Below are 20,664 nucleotides of genomic sequence, written 5' to 3' on the forward strand. Positions count from 1 at the left end.
GTATAATGTGGTATTTGAGAACCCTGTTGCCAAGTCACACTATGGATGAAAAAATCTGGCTTCTCCAAACAACAGTTTAAAACCTCAAACTATCGGGATCCCTGGGTGGCGCAGTGGTTTGGCGCCTGCCTTTGGCCCAGGGCACGATCCTGGAGACCCGGGATCGAATCCCACGTCGGGCTCCCAGTGCATGGAGCCTGCTTCTCCCTCTGCCTGTGTCTCTGCCTCTCTCTCTCTCTGTGTGTGACTATCATAAATAAATAAAAATTAAAAAAAAAAAAACCTCAAACTATCCAGTTAAGTATAAAATATTTCCAAAATACTATCTGTAACAAAAAATCCCTCGAAACTAAAGACATGTAAATACTTTAGCATTAGAATAAAGCACTCCAAAACAGCGCCCGAACACTGCTTTCAAGTCAGAGATTACTATAAAAAAAAGGACAGGGGGGAAAAGTAAAAATAGGAGCCCTATTTTACATCCTGATACCTAATTCTTTAATTTTTAGGGTTTTTGCAACTATTAAGTTTGCAGGAAAAACTAACTCATAAATCAGTTGACATTTTGCTCATTTCTTTCTTAAAAAGTTTTAAAAGGGTTTTTTTAAGTTTGGCTAGCTGAGCAAAAAAAAAAAGTACTTATTTTGAAACTTGATACAAATCTGTTAAAAACAAAGCCATATGAGCCATGCTTTTAATGAGAATCAAATGAATTAGCTAAGCAAAAGGCCTTAAGACAGCCCCTGACAGAAAAGTAAGCCCTATATAGGTCCTAGCTATTTAACACTATTATTATGCTATGAGTAACAATCAAACTAGTAGGAGAATAAGGTACTTAAAACACATTTAAGAAAGCCCACATATTAAGCCATTCAATTCTATGGAATAACCCAATATCTTTCTAAACACATGCAAACGTGCATGTGCATGCATGTGCACACACAGACAAATGATTGTGCTTTGGTACACAGTAGCACTACACAGTTCCATTATACTCCAGGCTCAGGAAAATTTATATATGGATAGTTTATAGGTCCTACTCCACATTAAATCCCAACATAACAGACAAATAAAGGACATATACATCTGTTAAAAACTTACCTTCATTTATTTTGTTTTCCTTCGAATATTTATTTTTTTTTAAATGCTTTCAAGGAAAATTTTCAAATGGAAATATTTCAACTTATAAAACAGCACTTTGATTATTTGGGACAGGAACCTATTTTCCATTAAAAGTAAAGGCTTCCTAAGGAGGGGACCACAGAAGATTCCTTTATTTACAATGCAAGTAAATAAAAGTACAGTTTAATTTTAAGTTCTACTGTATAAAGGAGGTGGAGGGGTGGGAAGACAATCCCCTTTTTAAACACACAAAATTACCTTAAACAGAACTTTTGAAATAAATTTTCCAAAGTTCATGTTTGGCAATGTCCCACTCCTCAATATCCACATCCCCAGTGCACAAATCATGACAAAAAAAAAAAAGAAAAAAAAGAAAAAGAAAAAAAGAAAAAGAAAAAGAAAAAGAAAAAGAAAAAGAAAGAAAGAAAAGAAAAGAAAGAAAACCTCCCCAAGCATAACCCTAACTCCTTTCCAAAGGGTACCATGCTCTAAAATACACTAGATTTCTCTTTTCCTCATATCTCAAATCAAAACTCATTTCCCAGCTCATTTAACCTTAGTAGGAAAAGCATACAATTAAGTCAATTCCTACTGAAGAATAAAAAAATTTATGAGGTTATAGAGAAAGGAAGAGTGTGAGTGCGTGCATGTGTGTGTGTGTGTGTGTGTGTGTGTGTGTCTAAGTGACAGGATTTCAGACTGAATACTGTATTTTGGAACAAGCAGCAATACGTAAGTCCACTCCAGCCAGCCTCCCCAAGATATCTGATATTCCTCCTTTCCCATTTCTTTTCTTCCTTAACTTCTGAACCCCAGAAAAATTCAAGTTTTTGTTTTCCTTATAATGTTTAGAAATCAAGGCAAATAAATGAATAAGTGGCCATATGGATTTAAAGTGTTACTCTCTAATTTGGGGATTGCTAGTATGCAACTCTTGATAGTTAAAAATTTCTACTTTCTGGAAACAGAAAACACGATTCTTTTTTTTTTTTTAATAAAGAAACAATTATAGTTACACAGGAGTTTCAAACTTATTTCAAAATTTAATTATTCTGGGCTATACAAATATATAAAATTAAACATATGTCTCATTACTGAAGTCTTAACAAAGCTGTTCAATACCATATGCTGTAATATAATGCCCTCTATGGACTAAATTATAGCACTTCAACATTAACTATTAAATTGAATCTGAAAACATGGAGAAAGACTTGTCTAGAAAATGAATGAAAATGCAAGTTAAAATGGCAGAAAAATAATGAGTATTTTAAAATCTATAAACAATTTCATATTAAGTCACTAAAAACAAATACTAAAATCCATAAAGAAATTGAAAGTGATACTACTCAATAACTAAATAAGTGCTGGCTTCATGTATTGTACTCTAAAATAAATATACAAATTCCAAAAGATCCAAAGCATTTTTAAATTCAGAATCAAAAAATTAAATAGTCCCTAGGCTCTGAACAGATCTTTTAAAACCTGTAAGTCTTTACCAAAATACACAAGTTTGGGAGAATCTCTAAGGTCATTATATAATGTTTAAAATAACATGATTCAAGCATTTGACTCAGTACAATGTGTCAAAATCTTTTTATAAAGTCATTTTTAAAGTTAGTTAATGTAAAGCAAATATCTACAATTCACTAAGTTTCTCTAGTCTTCTGAATTTATTCCATATAGTCAATTATAGAGCATGCCACAGACCTATTTTCTATATACAACACTAGATGGCACCAACACCCATACAGTAGATTGTCTAATTCTGGGCATGCAATTCCACAAAAACTGTGTTCAATTTTTTGGCTTTTTCTGCCTGATACTAGGGAACTAGAGATCAGAAAATGATGGCAATAGGAAAACAACTCCACCACCAAGAAAGCATGTGGTATAAAGTGATTTCTGACCAGAAATAAAAATCAATTTTAAATAGCTAAGAATAAAGTATAAAAATAAAATACTACGTATATATATATCTTCCTATGTGAAAACTGAAAATGTCCACTAAAATGTAAATTAAAATTGTTCTGAAAACTGTAACATAAGAGGAGGTTGCATCCTTGTATAAAGAACTCTCACAGAAACAGATGAACATCTAAATTTAAAAATGGGCAAAGGGTATGAACAGGCAATTCACAAAAGAAATAAAAATAGTCAAGATACATGGAACATGTATGTTAACTTTCACTAATAATCAAAGATCAAAACTTCAAGATACCACTTCCATCTATCAAACTTTTTTGTTTGTTTTTAAGTGCCAAATACAAAATGTCTGGGAAAATACCAAAGAAATAAGTCAGAACAGGAGTCTGAGGGAGAATAAGGTGACTAAGTTGAGACAGAAGACTTACTGTAATTGTGCTCTTTGAATTTTGTATAATGTGCAAGTATTACCTAAGCAAAAAATAATATCAATTGTTGGTGATAGAGAAATGGGTGTTTTCTTACTCTTTTAGAGGGGGAAAAAATTAGCACAACTTTTCTGATAGCCAATTTTTGTCAAAATTCTTAAAAATGTTCACTCATTTACCTAGGGTTCATTTCTAGTAATTTATGGAAAAGAATAATTCAGATATGTAAAACATATTTAAATGTAAGGAGGTTAATAACAGCATTATTTATAAATTAAGAAGTCAGAAACCATTTAGGAATCCAACAATAGCAAGCTAGTTATACACAATACCAAGGAACACTAGACATTAAAAAAATCATGCAGAATGATGACATGGAAACGACAGCATTATATAAGATACTGCTAATATTTTTAAAGCTATCAACAATGTATAGACTATGATCCAAATGTGGTAAAACACTTGTTTTCTTTTCACTTCATTATAAAGTATCCATATGCATAGAAAACAGGCCAGAAGAGTATATTCCAACAATTATTATGTCTGGGCAATATGATTACAAAATTTTTCATCTCAATAATTTTCTCTACTTCTCAAATTTGTACAATGAACATGTACTATTGCAGATTGCTTCATGCACTGTTGGTCTGGCTTTACTGACAACAGGTCCTTCAGACAAATTCTGCCTACTGAAAGTACTGAAGCTCAAATAGATTAAAATACCTGCCCAAGGTCATACAGCTAATCACTGATAAAGCCAGTGTTACAAGTCAGGTCTATAAGATGCCCCAAAAGAAGTTCTTTCAACCTTATATTTTATGGACATATTTCATAATTATTTTCAATCTGTATTGAGCCCATAGTAAGCACTAAATAAATCCCCATTATTTTGACATTTGTTCAAGTTATGTTTAAGTAAATAAAATCGATTCTTTTATTCTTTGTCTCTAACTATATTATAAATTTAAATTTAAACTAAGAGTTTCCAGTTAAAGATTATTTCTATTCAATTTGTTAAATTAAGCATTTTAATTTTTCAAGGTACTTAAATTTCTCACTTTTATCAGATTACTCAGCATCATAATCATAGTCAAACTAAGAATTATCAAAGTGTCCTAAATATGCTCACTAAAAATGTATTTTAACCAAAATACCAAACCTTAATATTTATAATGCTTTACTGAGAAATGTCAAAGGCTATATAGCAAATTCTTAATGTAACAAAAATGTTTTAAGTCATTAGCACTATTTAAAGAAAGCTCTTATTCATGAACACATTTAACAAGCATATATAAATTGGCAAAGAATAATTTTTAATTTTCTACCTAGATAAATGGGCCCTTTTAAAGTGAGTCCTTTATTAAAAATGGCAACACTATTTTATTCTTAGATATCACTTAGTTTAAGTACAGTGAGTAAACAAGTTGTTGGTGGTTTCCACTTCATTCACCAGTAGTTCCAAAAACAGTCAGCAAAACACAACCTATACTCATTTATGAACAGAAAATATTCTGTGCATTATTAGCAAACCAAGCAACCAACAAACATATATTAAGCAATCACTATCAATAAGTCAAGATCTCAGTGGTTTGGATGAGACATTAGCACCTTTTTTTACCAACAGCCTACCAACAACAACATACATAGCAGTTGTTCACAAAAGAGTTATTATTCAGTGTCCACATGAAAGCAAAAATGTTATCTTCATTTTAATATCCCCACATATGGAAAACTACTTTAGAAATATTAAAGGATTAACAGAACGAGTAAATGTATTAGCAGTGTTAGCAGCCAGGGTTCTCACTATAGCTGGAGCATACAAATATGAAAAGAAAGAATCTCTGAGAATGGATTGGAATTGGAAGTATCTATGTGAACTCATGATTTCAAATACAAGAATGTGTATGTGCTTATGTTTATTTGTATGTATGTATACAAGCATTTCCTAGTCTGTCCACTGAAAGGCTAAAAGCGGAGAGCTCATGGAGGCAAGGAGCACAACTAGAGTCCCACTCTTGATCTCTAATACCATTCCTAACTAAAAAAGAATCAGGGATCCTTTGAGAAAAGACTGATTCCAGGGCTGGGACAGAGTAGACATAAGATGAGCCTACGTTGGGATCCCTGGGTGGCGCAGCAGTTTGGTGCCTGCCTTTGGCCCAGGGCGCGATCCTGGAGACCCGGGATCGAATCCCATATCAGGCTCCCGGTGCATGGAGCCTGCTTCTCCCTCTGCCTGTGTCTCTGCCTCTCTCTCTCTCTGTGACTATCATAAATAAGTAAAAATTAAAAAAAAAAAAAAAAAAAGATGAGCCTACGTTTTGTTATGCTAGAAAATAAGAAGTGCTTCTCTCTCCATCCCTCCCCCCCATAAAAGGATAGCTGCATATATTTGAGCCAACTTGAACAGAGCCCTTTGAAATCTGGGACAATTTACAACCAACATAATTAAGTACAGCAACGAATTATAAACCATTAGGGGGGAAAGAAATTCATCAATCCATATTGGTAATTAACAAATTAAACAATGGGAAAGGAGGGCTCTTGTTAACAGTAGAATTACATGGATGACTGATAACTTTTCAATTCCAACACTCCCTCCACATTTATCATTTTGCAGCCTTAATATGAAGATTGAATTGAGCAAGATTCATCAATAGACACTAAATCTAGGAGGGAATTTTGATGGGGAGCAAGATATTTGCATAGTCTTGAAATGTCATCCATTAGACTGCTTATTAGCTGTAAGGGAAGAAGAAAAGAAAGAAACTATATAGTAAGAAAATGAGGGACCACCTTAACCAGATGGTGAAAATTAACCTCATCAAAGAAGGACTTCTGAATAATGCGTAACTTCAGATATGATACCATAAGAAGGGTAAGAGGTACCACAACATCTTCATTTTGGCCATGAATCGATTACCTCAATCTAATCACTGAGAAACTGGAAACGAACACAAATTAGGATGTTCTATTAAAAAGAGAGGGGGTGAAGGGCCTATGTCCTAAGAGATAAATAGTGGAAATTTAAGAGATAAAAAGAGCCAAAAACATGACACCTAAAATAAATTTTGGCCCTAATTGAATCTTGTAGTAGAGGGACACTATACAGGGCACATTAGGTTAAGTGTCACTGTAGAAACAGATGGTAGATTAGAAAAAAGTACTTTGTCAATATAAATTTAGGAAGTCATAGTGATACTGAGGTTACATAAGAAAAGACCCTTTTTGAAGAATTTAGGATAAAACAAGATGCATATAACTTACTGTCAACTGGTTCAGGAAAAATAAGTATGTATGTAGGTATCCATATTTAGTTATTATCTTTAAAAGGAGATCATAACTGATAAAGCAAATGAGGAAAATGTTAATAAACTTAGATGAAGATTCAGACTTATTTGCAAAATAGTAAGACATTCTTTGCACTATTTTTCTTTTTGCAATTAAGTCTGAAGTTACTTCCAAGTAAGTTAATTCTTTAAAAAGCAACTATCCTTTAAAAAAAAAAATTCTCCTTAATGATACCACCATTTATTTCAATTCTGGTTAATTCCAGTCACAGAAAACTTAGCATCTAACATATCATAAACCCTCCTTTAGCACAGACTGGTTTTTCAGTTTAGTTCTGAAAAAAACCTAGATGTTTCTTTTCATCTTGTCACCCATGGCCAGTGTGCAAATCCACTAAGTCCTTAGATGCAAGTGAGTAGGTTCTACCTACTGACCGTAACATCTACATACATACACCTGCCCCAAAGATATCAAAACAGAATCTCAAAAACTTTTTACCATATTTATATAAATGAACAGGCTCATGTGTCCACTCACGTTTGCTACCTCTAACTTCCATAGATCTTTCGTTCTGCAAAGCCATCTCTAATATCCCAAGGTAGAGCTGGCCTCTCTGCACCCCTACTATGCGCTGGTGATCTACTTCCCATCATTCTACACTTCTATCCCTAACCTGACATTCCTAAGCCAGACTTCCATGCCATCATCTGAGGAAAGCATTTCAATTGTCATGTGGTAGTGCTGTCTATCAGTTAACTATTCTCTTCAGAAGTTTCACTATCTTGGTCTATACACAGTAGTATAAATGAATACAATGATTAGAATATTTTATCTTCTACCTGTTGTTTTATTTTTAAAATGAGTGAAAAGTGAAAAATTAAAGTGCTGACAATAATCACAATATATTTTAAATAAAAATGGAAACCAGGGATCCCTGGGTGGCGCAGAGGTTTAGCGCCTGCCTTTGGCCCAGGGCGCGGTCCTGGAGACCCAGGATCGAATCCCGTCGGGCTCCCGGTGCATGGAGCCTGCTTCTCCCTCTGCCTATGTCTCTGCCTCTCTCTCTGTGTGTGACTATCATAAATAAATAAAAAATTTTTTAAAAAATGGAAACCATATATCTTTAGCCACAAATTTTAAGAAAAACATATATAAAGTGCTGAGCCCAGATCAAAACCTGCCTCTAAACAATGAAGTACAGCTAAAGAAAAAAGCAAAATAAATGTTCTTAATTACAGCCTGAGAGAAATCAATACTTATATTTTATTATTAAAAATAGTTTGATAAAACTCCTTAATTAAGGGAGAAGAGGGAGACTAGCATTGATTTTTTTTTTCATGACAAATTGTATCCAAAAATATCAGTAAGGCATCAAAGTCTACATCATAACATTTTGATCATCCTCCTTACAAAATCAGCCTTTCTTCTCAAAATTAAAATTGAATTCTGCCAAAAAATGTCATTTTAAGAAAACAAGGAGAATTCTGTAATATTAAATAAAATATTAATTTCCTCAGATAATTTATCAATGCCTTAATGTTTAAATGCATATTCAGTAATATATTCTTTTTAAAACACCTAAGTATATCACAGTTAGGGATGGTATAAAATTTTTAGCCATCTGAGAATACAACCTAATAACCTTCTTAGTAGTTTCTTTGGTACATTTGATTTCAGTACACTTAACCATGCCTTTAGGAAGATGGGGAAGCACTTGTACCCTTATAATGGGTTACAATGTTTAGCTATGCCCTTACCAGTCTGCCTCCACCAGCTGACTGAAAGTTGCACAAGGGCAAGACATTGTCTTAATCCTCATCTTCCTTCACACTGCTTCCAAAAAACTAGTACAATGCTTGGTATTATAAAGCACCCTAAAGCAACTATCCACTGCTTAAAACAGATGCCTATTAAAATTAAAGTCAAAGAAACTAGCAAGTCGCAAGAATCTAATTCAATCTCTCTGCTCTTACAGAGAAGGAAATTAATTTCTAGACAGATACAGTGGTTGCCAGTTGGACAGCAGAGACTAGAACTCACATCCCCTGCAGTGTTTTTATTACACCACAGTGGGTTTCCTTGCAGGACTTCTGTAGCATACATACATTGGGTGTATTCAAGGAGTGTTCTATTCACTAGCCAGCTGCTATGACAATTAAAAAAAAAAAAAAGCTAAGTAAAAGCAGCATGAGTAACAGTTTTCTAAAGAGAATGCTCAACCTCTCCTTATAGTTCTTCAACCATCCCTACTTAGTCTTCAAAGACACCGCCCTCTTCCCTTACTTAATTCTAAACTATTAGGCTACAATCAGTACAGACCAAGATCCCTAGGTTTAGTAAAATCAATCCAAGGAACTGCTGACTCTGGAGGGTTCCAATCTACTAGAGGATTGCTAGCAATAAGTTTTGGGAGGAAATGTTGGGATAGAGAAAGTGGGACTTCACAGGCTGTTATAAACCATTGCTCACATGACTGCTTATCTGTGATCTTTACCCATACTATATCATTACCATGCTGCTCTGGGATTCTCAGACTCTCCTTTCTACCACTGTCTCCTAAACCATTTTTACTGTGCTGTTAAAAAAAACCCATTCCAGGGGATCCCTGGGTGGCTCAGTGGTTTAGTGCCTGCCTTTGGCCCAAGGCGTGATCCTAGACTTGATCCGGGATCAAGTCCCACATCGGGCTCCCTACATGGAGCCTGCTTCTCCCTCTGCCTGTGTCTCTGCCTCTCTCTCTCTCTCTCTCTCTTTCTCTCTCTCTCTCTGTGTCTCTCATGAATAAATAAATGAAATCTTTAAAAAAAAAAAAATTCTAGGGGCGCCTGGGTGGCTCAGCTGGTTGAGGTTCTGACTCTTGGTTTTGGCTTAGGTCATTATCTCAGAATCATGAGATGGAGCCCCACAACAGGCTCCACACTCAGTGCAGAGTCTGCTTGAGATTCTCTCTTTCCCTCTCCTCCTGCCCCTCCCCCTGCATTCTCTCTCTCTCCAAACAAATAAGTCTTTAAAAAAAAAAATCCATTCCCCATTGTGAAGTATCTCCTCTAATCCTCAACTTCTTTACTGAACATTCCTGCCACTACCTCCTCTCACTAAAACCTGGCTCTTCCTGAGGCTATTGATTTCCCTGTGTAACTCTAATAGAGGCTATTTTCTTACAGCAGCATACCTGAGGGAGAGGAAGGGAGGCCAGCACCCTTCTTACTTCACCAACACTACTTCTAGACTACTATCTCAGAGGGCTTGGGCAAAAGTCCTAGTTATTCAGCTATGGCATTCTCTATCTTTCACAATTGCCTCCATCTACCACACTGCCAGCTGCCCCACTTGCCCTTTTACCAAAGTCTTTTGTCCCTAGTTTCTAATCCTCTCCAACCCACATCCTGCTATCATCCTAGGTGACTTCATGAGAGCAATCCAACTTCTTAGACTCATGGTTTATATCACCTTAGCTCTAGCAACCTTCAGCCCACTCAACTTCAGCTCTTGCCTCATGGCCAAATTTTGGCCATTATCATCCATCTGGAATTCTCAATTCAACATCTAACAAACAAATACACATGTGCAATTCTACTCTGACCACAACCTGCAACCATTCTAGTGTTCATATTTTTATTCTTTTTCTTTAGTTCTTAGATTTAATCTGGACCACAAGTTCTGTGACCTCCTACTCACCTATCAAGTCCCCCTGCTCTCTTCTTTACATTCTTCAACTTAGATTCCACAGTCTATCATGTCAAACTACTGTTATCCTCATTCCTTTGATTCACTGTCCTTTCACTGGGCCCTCTAGCAAACACAAGCTTGAATCAATATAAGCATTTGCCTTCCCTGAACCAACCTATACCCAGGATGTTAGGAACAATTAAACAAAAATCACCCTATCATACCAGACTACCCTTCAACCTTAACTGGACTCTTAATATAATGCCTTTGTTTCCCTAGTCAGACCTCATCTACCAAAGTATGTTCCAGTTCATTCTCAGCAAATGACCTAACATGTTGCTTTAAAGAATAAACATCAACCATCATACACTTCCCCCAACTTCCAGCCACAAAACTAGCAGTATCAACACCATACTTTCCCTTCCACTCACTATAATCAATGTCTTCCAAAACTGTTCCTTTTTTATATGTCAATTCCTCCACCTGAATTCTGGATCCCATCCCATTTCCTCCTGACTTTCTACTAGCACCTTTTTTTTTTTTTTAAGATTTTATTTATTTATTCATGAGAGGCACAGAGAGAGGCAGAGACACAGGCAGAGGGAGAAGCAGGCTCCTTGCAGGGAGCCCAACATGGGACTCGATCCCTAGTCTCCAGGATCACACCCTGGGCTGAAGGCAGCACCAAACCAATGGGCCACCGGGGCTACCCTCCTCTATCTTATTCTTGCTATCACTCTTTCTCCATGATCTTAAACTTTTCTTTTTTGGAGAGAGAGCAAGAGAGTGAATGGTGGGAGAGGGGAAGAGGGAGAGAGAGAATCTCAAGCAGGCAAGACTCACACTGAGCAAGACTTGATCTCACCACCCTGAGATCATGATATGAGCAGAAATCAAGGGTCGTACACTCAACCGAGTCACTCAGGCGCCCCATGATCTGAAACTTCTTTAAAATCTTAAAAATAAATCTTAAAAAATTTAGTGTCCATTTACACAAGTCTCCTTCATTCCTCATCCCTAACTCTGCCCACCCACATCACCTGCCATTGTTACGCCAATACTTCCCCTAGTTTTTGGTAAATTCTCAAACCTTATCTTATTCAAGCTCTCTTGCATTCAATAATGTTGACCAATTCTTCCACCTTTAAAGCTTCCGCATTTCTTGGCTCTCCCTAGTTGATATCTATAGCTTTAATTACTGTCTCTGAGCCCAGGATAAATATACACATATAGTCAAGGTCTCTCTCAAAAGCTTCATTTGTGTAACTTCTTAGAAGTCTTGTAGGTTACTTTAATACCAATATTCAAAACTGCATTTCTTCTCTTCTTAAACCCACTTTTTCTCTCATGTTTCCTAACTCAAGTTTCTCATACTATCATACGTATATTTGAAAACACAGTTCCTGGAGCCATCTTTAACTTCTCCCCTTCTTCTTCATGTCCATATCCAATCAAACATCAAGTAATGTCTCCATGCTCATCCCACTACCTTAATATTTATAATCTCCTCTTTCTTAGATTATAGCAACAATCTCTAACCTGGTCTCTCTGCCACTAGTACTACCCATCTCCAATACGTAAGTATACTCAATAAATAAACTATAATCACTACACATCTTCATAGAAAACACAGCTAAATTAGAATGCTAAATAAAAAACATACGTGCAAAACACTACACAAATCAAGTGTGAGGGAAATGTAGTGTCAAAAGAAAAAATGACAACCCCTACTTTTCTGAAGAATTCATTACAGCATACCTCAATTTATACTTTGCAACAAAATATCTGCTACTTAATATGCTTAACTCTATACCTACTACTGGAAAACACAGCAGTATATTGAAATATTGGGAGACACATTACAGAAATATGCTTTCATAAAAATTTAAAGTAATTTCTGGGGAAAACAATAGTAAATATATATGAAGATATTTTGTTCTAATACCTCTTGCTCTTCATGCTATGTGTAAATACTGAAGGAAAAGAAAAGAAAGACATGAAGCCAATTCTGATAAAATGTTCTAGATCGCTGGTATAATATAAAAAGGAACAATGAATAATTGTGTGGAAAAAAGTTAAGAGCAAGGGCAAGTAATGAGTATAAGAAGGGTTAAAAAAAAAAGCACTAAAATTTCTGGGACAAAAGAATTCTTTTCAACATGATATATTAGACACTATAAACTATAATACTACAGAAAATGTAGTAGAATGTTCCATCATAAGTCAAAAGGTGCCAAGAAACTACAAAACAATGTATAGACTGATTACCTGAAGTTTTACTCAGCTCTGCTGAAAATATAGCAGATGGTGATCTGTTCTCTTGTTCTGTATCAGAAGGGGTTTTTTTCTCAGCTTCTTTCACAAGAACTGTGGGTTTGACTATACTGCCTATTTCTGTTTCAGTGGCCAAAGCAGAAACATCTGGAGGCAGTGAGGGCACCTTTGAAATATCAGACCTATCTTTGGAGAGTTCATCTGGGACATGGACTTTATCTTCATCTTTAGGTTTTACAATCTTGAAAGAAAGGTCATGGGGTAACTCTGAGCAAGGTAATGATCCAGCTTCATCCTGAACATTAACAACCTCACTTTTTTGGGATACTTCTAGATCAGTGTATTCCCCAGTTAATTTAGGAGAAGAATCAGTTTTAGAACTGACAAATGTAGGAAACTCATCTATAATCTCAATTGGAGATGAATCTGAGAATGTTTCACTCTCCCTTACTTTTGCTTCCTTAGCAATAAATAAGTCACCCTCTGAATAAACTGCAGTATTGAGCTCCTTCATCTGTAAAGGAATTTTCTCCTTTTGGGTCAATGGTGAAATTTCATCAGGTGATAAGGTATCTTTTGTGGTATCTAAACTGGGCTGAAAAGATTCCAGATACGGCTTTCCCCCTTCAGGTGGTAGTGAAGCACTGAGTTTCTCCTTATTTTCATGTTCTATCATTGACTGAAATGAAGCTTCCTTGAGATTTTCATTCATAAGTATCACAGCTTCATCTTGTTTCTGTGGAACTTCAGGTATTGAATCATCACTAAATAAGTCAACTGGTTCAGAATCAGGTGAGGAATCTTCAACTAACTCAGAATGGTCAGCCACTGGCTGTGCAACTTTCGCTATTTCTGAGTAATCAGAGAAATCTGAAGATGGTTCAGTAGAGAGCTTTGTTTCTTTAATTAAATCACATGCAATAGATATATAAGGAGCTTCTGTTTCTTGAACAGCTACATTAATATTTTCAGGCTCTTTAATTTCTTCCTTTATTCCTGATACATTTTTTAGTGATACATTCATGGCCTCTTCATATGGTGGGGGATTTTCAGGCTCAAGTTTTATGCTTTCATAATTAACTGAAGGAGGAGCTTCTAATTGTGATGAACTGGGCTGCACTGCAGAAGCACCAACACTAGGAACTATGGAATTTAATGGTGCTTCCATAACAATGTCAGGCAAAACTGGTGACGGAGTTGCTTCAGATTCTTCAAAAGACGGGCAAAGCTGTGCCGCCACAGGGTAGAGTGACTCCTGCATAGCTTCTGATGTCTGAACCAAGTCCATTTTTGTTTCAAAAGCAATCTTTGTACCTGTAGCTTCATTCAATTCACTTTCACATGCTTCCTGTACTAAATCTGGGGTTAGACCTTCAGCCATGTTTGTCACTACTTCCTCAGTCACCTTTGACAAATTATCTGTTGTGACATAATCTGCCTCAGAATCCTGTGTTGCTACAAGGAAAGGATTTGATGTTTTGGTACTAAAATTCTTCTCTGTTACAATTTGGGCCTGTTTTTCTTCTATCTTTTTTTCATCTGTCTTATTTTCTGAAGTATGATCCTCCAACAAAGGAAAAATGTTTGTCGAAAGGTTTTCAGTTGCTGCTGGGTTAAAGGGAGCACATGTGATATACGCTCCTGAACCATCTTTTACAGCTTCTGGTGTACTGGGAAAAGAAGTATCATCATTACTGCTTTCACTATCTTTTTCATGATTTGTTTCCTCAAGGCTGTCAGCAAAACATTTCTTATCTACTCTACTCTCTAACTTGCTCTCTATATTACCTCCAGCACCCAACACATCACTATCTTGCTTATGAGTATCTTTTACATCCCAAACTCGCTCAAATGGTTTGAAGTCTGCATATTCTTCCTTCATAGGAGCTTCTGCTGCAATTCCTTTTTCATTGAAACTGTCCTTTATTTTTTCTGGAGACATAACTTTGTCCTCTTCTTTAACTGATTTATTAGTAAGGGCTATGGGTAATTCTTGTTGATTACAAAGGATGTTATTACTAACTAAATCCTCTTTTTCATCTTTATTCTCTTCCCTAGGATTGGCTACTATTGCAGATTCTGCTTTTGGAGAGCCACTGAATGATAATCTCATTTCTGAGTATTCCAATTGTGAAAATTCTGTTAAATCTCTGTCTACAAATGGATTTTTTGCCTTCTCTGTGAACTCTTTAGAAGCTTCAGTTGAGGTTTCTTGAAGTGTTCCTTCGGTGGGTAATACTGTTGGTAAATTACCAAGATATTCATGTTCTTTAAAAGAAGCAGCTGAGAGGGGAGACAGAGAAGGAAGAGAAGCAGCAGTTTCAAGCAGGACAGATGGAAAATCCTCTTGACCAGTGGAAACAGTGCTACCTGGCTGCTCCTTCAAGTCCATAATTTTTTCTGTGACCATGGACAGAAAGGAAAGTTAGAGAATGCCAGCGTTCTCAGAGTTAATGCAAGTTTTATGACAGATTCAAAATACTGTTAGTAAGGAGTTAATGTTAACTAAAATTAAATGTTAATAACAATAATAATCAAGTAGTCTTGAATCATTATTAAAAAAATTAAAGTTATTGTCAATAAAACGTGCATGGCTACAGAGGCAAGTACATGCTATGAAAAGGCATAAATCAAGTCTCTGAGAAAAAACCTCAAGTGTAATCAATGGAGAAATGCTACTTCTAACTAATTTTAGAGGAAGACAAAAGAATTTGGGGAAGAGAGTTTGACAGTAAAGAAAAGACACTGAGTAATTAAATGCCAAAGAGTAGTATTCATTTCTACTAAAACCTTTCAGCTATAAGCAAGTAAACTGTATCTGGAAAAAAAGGACTAATCAGTATATAAATGTAAATCAAGGGTCCAAGAATTCCTCACATTTTTCCAATTATTAATCAGGTTCTGCCCATTTTTCTCTTGGACATAGCATTATAAAATGTAAATTTCAACTTTTTTCAATAGACAAACATTCTTGGAACCATGCTAATTTTTAGTAAACTCAAACCACTCTGTACAGTTAATAAAACTAACTAAAAAGTTAGAATACACAGAGAATAAAAGGCTAGCAGGAAGAACTTGCCTGCAGAGGAGTGTATCACAGGCTCAGATGCAGCAGGAAGAGCAAAAAGTGTCTCATCTGAAAAACAAATAGAATATAACCTCAGCAGAAATAAAGACAGAGTTTGAAGGAGACTAAAGGTAAGAGGAGCAAGCAAGGGTTCAGTTTGTAATGAGTTAACACAAAACTTTTACAAAGAAAAAGCCAAGAGAGGAAAGAATAAGTAGTACTATCAGTAGTAACATTAATTCAGATTAAATTATATTTATTATAAAGATGATTAAATGATATCCATAGAACCTATCATTTCTCAAGGGGCAACAATGTTTCTATTAAAGAAATTTCATAAACCAAAGTGCCTTTAAAATATTATTCTCAATTATCACGTGGCATCTAAAGCTTTTATTCACATTTCCAGATAGGTAAGTTATTTGCCCTAATCAAAGCCAAAAATTCTAAAAATCCATTTGAATAAAATAATTACTTTTGCTTAATCCGGTTTTTTTTTTTTTTGCATATGTTCAGTTCAGAAGAACACTTTTAGAGAATCATGCATATTTTCTTATATTCCAGGTTGTTTACCTTTAAAGAAAAACATTCTAATAGTCACTGTACAGTATTCTGTGAGGGCATCAGTCCTATGTACCACTGTCCAAATTGCAAAGAAAACACTAATTGTCATTAGGAAAATAATTATCAATCTTGTTTTGTTTAAAATTAACATTGAAAGATACTTTTTTTTTAAGAGAGAAAGAGAACCCACACAAGTGGGGGGAGGGGTCAAGTGACATGGAGAGAGAGAATCTTAAGCAGGCTCTATGCTCAGTGCAGACCAAAGCAGATCTCTAGACCCTAAGATCATGACCTGAGCCAAAATCAAGAGTCCAAAGCTGAATCCACTGAGCCACCCAGACATCCCAAGGAATACTTGTTATTCTAAGTGCTTTACGTGCAGGAACTCATTTTACTCCTTACAACTCTATTGTTTTAAGTGGAGTTAATATCCCCCATTTAATAGGTAAATTTTTAAAAAAATCAATCAAAACAACTAAGTCACAGAGGAGTAATTCACTCAATACAGAACTAGTGAGACTCTGGGTAATTCAACTCCAGAGCTCGTTTTTTTTGACCAATACACACTATGTTATGGACTGAATGCTTGCGATCCCTTCCCCAAATTCGTATGTTATAGCCTTAATCTCCAATGTGATAGTGTTTGGAAATGGGGCCCGCTGGTAGGTCATGAGGGTGGGACCATGGTCTGATAGGGTTAGTGCCCTTTCAAGAAAAGACATCAGAGAGCTTGCTCATGCCTCTGTGGCAACACTTCCTCCACTTCCCCACTCCTCCTCTCCCTCTGAGCAACATTAAGAAGCCATGTGAGCACACAGTAAGATGGCAGCCACCTGAAAGGCAGGAAAAGAGGCCTCAGAATGAAACCTACCCTGTCCAATCCTTGACCTTAGACTTCCCAGCCTCCAGAACTGTGAGAAATAAATTTCTGTTGTTTTAGTCACCCAGTCTATGGTACTTTGGTCTGGCAGCCTGAGCCAACTAATATACCACATATTGGCATACTAACTTCCACAATGTCACTTTATATCTGCAATTGGAAGATCTTAAGCTAAAGGTCTAGGTAGTTTACACTAAAAAAGCGCCTCTAGCAAAACATAATTTGAAATAGCCTGAGGAATGACAGGAAGGTATTCCTTTAATGGAGAGGATCCAATAAATCTGGACATTTCTATATGGAAGGACAAGCTGAGAAATGTTGATCAACAGGAAAAAAAAGATGTGGTTATCATGAACATGGACCAGTCTTCCAAGGATATTCCTTTTGATGAGTAAGAGAGTTAAATTCACAATGTCATATAAATTTTAGATAAATCTATCTTGGGTATGATACAGTATCTTAAGGATTCTCAGATGGGGTGATGAGGGGAATATCCACAATACCCATTTAAAAAGGTCTCTCATAACCTAGAATAATGGGTTGGATGGGCAACTCATCCAAACCAGTAAGTCATACTACTTGTAAGATTTTATAAAACACATATGTACACTTTTAAAAAATGTTTTATTTGAGACAGGGAGAGAGCATATGTGAGCAAGGGGAGGAAGAGCGACAAGCAGACTCTGTGATGAACTTGGAGCCTAATGTAGGGCTTGATCTCAGGACTCTGAGCTGTAATTAAAGAGTTGGTGGCTCAACTGAATGAGCCCCCCAAGTGCCCCAGTGTGTACACACTTCTGCAAGAAGACTTACTATGTGATCGATCTTCTTTGATACAGTTTCTCATTTGTAAATGAAGGAATTTGAGAATTCCTTTCAGTTAAAATAATTATATAGTCTTGTATAAAACTGAGATTTGCAGATCAAAGAGCAAAACCAAATAATTACACAGCTGTTCCATCTAAATAAAAAGTAGCAACTCCTTAACAAAATGGCTGTCTTGGGGCACCTGTGTGGCTCAGTGTTTGAGTGTCTGCCTTTGGCACAGGTCGTGATCCCGGGGTCCTGGGACTGAGTTCCACTTCTCCCTCTGTCTATGTGTCTGCTTCTGTGTCTCTCATAAAATCTTAAAAAAAAAAAAAAAAAAAAAAGCTGTCTTTTTCAGCTAGTTAATATAATTAAAAGCCAATAATGCAGGGGCCAATCTTCTTGGAAAGTGAACTCAAAACATGTTACTGTTAAAATTAGAGGGAAAACAAATTACAACTAAAATTATACCAAAAACTTAAAGTACTTTAAAAAATGTATCCTTATTCCTAATACCAGAATCTCTCTTATAGTGAAAACTATATTCCTGGCACTTGGCCAAATGAGAAAGATTACAAATTGGTATTTCAAATATTTACTACATTTTGAAAAAAGAAAACTTGTAAATTGAGAGTCTATCTAAATTAACCATGAAACAAGTACTGCATTTCTAAAAGCACTTAGAAAAAAAATCCAGAATAAGTTGCTACCATCTGGCCCTCAAGAAAAAGAGTTGCTCTCATTCCTCCTAAAGCAATCATGGATCATGGGATCAAACTGCCTGGGTTCAAATCCCAGATTCATCTTACAAATGTGTGACCCTGAAAACAATATTACCTATCCCTTCAGTGCCTCATTTCCTTATTTGTAAAACAAGAATTAATAATAGTACCTACCTCAAAATGTTGTGAGGAAGGGAAGGGAAAGATTTAGAAACAACTTGCCCTAAGTCACAGAGCTAGGAGGCCAAAGACTGAGTATGTAAACATGTCTAACTCAAGTCCATGTGCTTTATCTTTTGAGGGAAGGAGTTTAAGAGCAACTGGTGTAAATTCTTCTTTATCAGCCTTTCAAGTTTGATCTCCTGAGATAAGATATATTGTCATCCAGCAAATACCCTGTAATTATCTGAAATATTTGGTTAGTTGCTTCTACTTCACAATATAACAACATTTATAAAGATAATGCCATGAGACACCTGGGTGGCTAAGTGAGCGTCCGCCTTTGGCTCAGGGCATGATCCTGGAGTTCCAGAATCAAGTCCCACATCAGGCTCCGGCAGGGAGCCTGCTTTCCCTCTGCCTGTGTCTCTGCCTCTCTCTGTCTCTCTTGAATAAATAAATAAATCTTAAAAAAAAAAAAAAAAGATGATAATGCTAGCCAGGCACATTTATTTCAGACGTTCTTTCAATACTAAACCACCCTACAAAGTAAGTTCTACTGTTACCATTTCAGAAATAAACAAACAGGTATAAAAGGTTAGGTAACTTCCCCAGTCACAGAACTGAAAAAATGATGGATTAGAAATTTGAATTCAGAGTATACAGGTCTATGTGCTTTTCTTTAACTACTCTGTAGTACTTCCTTTCCTAGACTTTATATTAGAATTTTAAAATTTTTAAAAATAAAATTAAGGATGTTAAAGAAAAATTTTTATTGACAACACTTACATATCATAAGCTTCCAAATTCTAAAGCTAAAACACCTACAAATTACTTTGTTTTGGAAAAGATTACTGATTTTAGGTTAGTCTTCCTTTTTCCATAAAAGTTCTTAACTTTCACAGACGAGAAAACTATTTTATAATCAGGGACACTATATTAAAAGTGTAACATTTTGAATTACTGAAACATGTTATATATACACTTATAATACTGGGCTTACAAATAAAGGTAAACAACTCCCCCTCTTTCCATGATTATGTCATATTCTAACTACTGGATAAAATTGAAACTTTAATCATCAACCTCATTTGTGCTATTCTGAACAAACAGAAAAAAAATAATATTAAGGACTTAAATATACCCACACTAAATAAAAACAGTGGCATATTTAAATAAATACGTTTTCACTAAATAATATGCAAAAGGGTAGCCCAAACTTTTCTATTAAGTCTCTCTACCGCCATCAAAGTAATATTTCTAAAAAGGCATTTCTATATATTCTCTTGCACAAAACATTATTTAAAAGCTTCCAATTATCCACTGAATTGTACCTGAAAACCCTTAAAGCCCTGCACCATATGGCCCCAACTTAACCATTTAAACTTATTTCAACAACTTCTCACGTGACATCTATGATAACCTAACTATTCCTAACCAAACCCCTCCTTCCACCTCCTGCCTAGCAGAATGCTGACATCCAATAAAACACAAATTCATCATATTGAGCCTTACTTTCTTTTTCAAACATACTCATCCTTATTTTTGCTAATCTTCTACCACATTTCCAATTATCTAAGCTCAGAGAATTAAGTAACTTATTCAGTCATATAGCTAGTAATGACAAAGCTAAAAAATTTTAATTTAACTATCACTATAATCAGATAGATGTTTATTTCCTTATTACCCTCAGTAAAATGAATAGAATCACTAAACTTTTGACAGTATGAAGGATCAGTACCATTCATAAAACCACTT

At 35.6% G+C, this 20,664-nt stretch overlaps 1 protein-coding gene across 3 annotated transcripts in view; it reads right to left on the bottom strand.

The window, feature by feature from the left end:
* The window catches only part of RTN4 (reticulon 4), a 71,317-nt gene that overhangs the window by 36,757 nt on the left and 13,896 nt on the right, over window positions 1-20,664 (bottom strand). Inside the window, exons 2-3 of one of the 3 annotated variants that reach the window (XM_025992655.2) lie at window positions 15,787-15,843; window positions 12,702-15,107 (exon numbers count right to left, since the gene is read on the bottom strand). The exons of 1 other annotated variant lie outside the window; for it this stretch is intronic. In XM_025992655.2, the coding sequence (XP_025848440.2) occupies window positions 12,702-15,107; window positions 15,787-15,843 (2,463 nt within the window). The remainder of the gene's footprint in view (window positions 1-12,701; window positions 15,108-15,786; window positions 15,844-20,664) is intronic. One more of the 3 variants, XM_072742088.1, reaches the window with a different exon arrangement.

The sequence above is a fragment of the Vulpes vulpes genome, chromosome 16 (genome assembly GCF_048418805.1).
Source record: "Vulpes vulpes isolate BD-2025 chromosome 16, VulVul3, whole genome shotgun sequence".
Lineage (NCBI taxonomy): Eukaryota > Metazoa > Chordata > Mammalia > Carnivora > Canidae > Vulpes > Vulpes vulpes.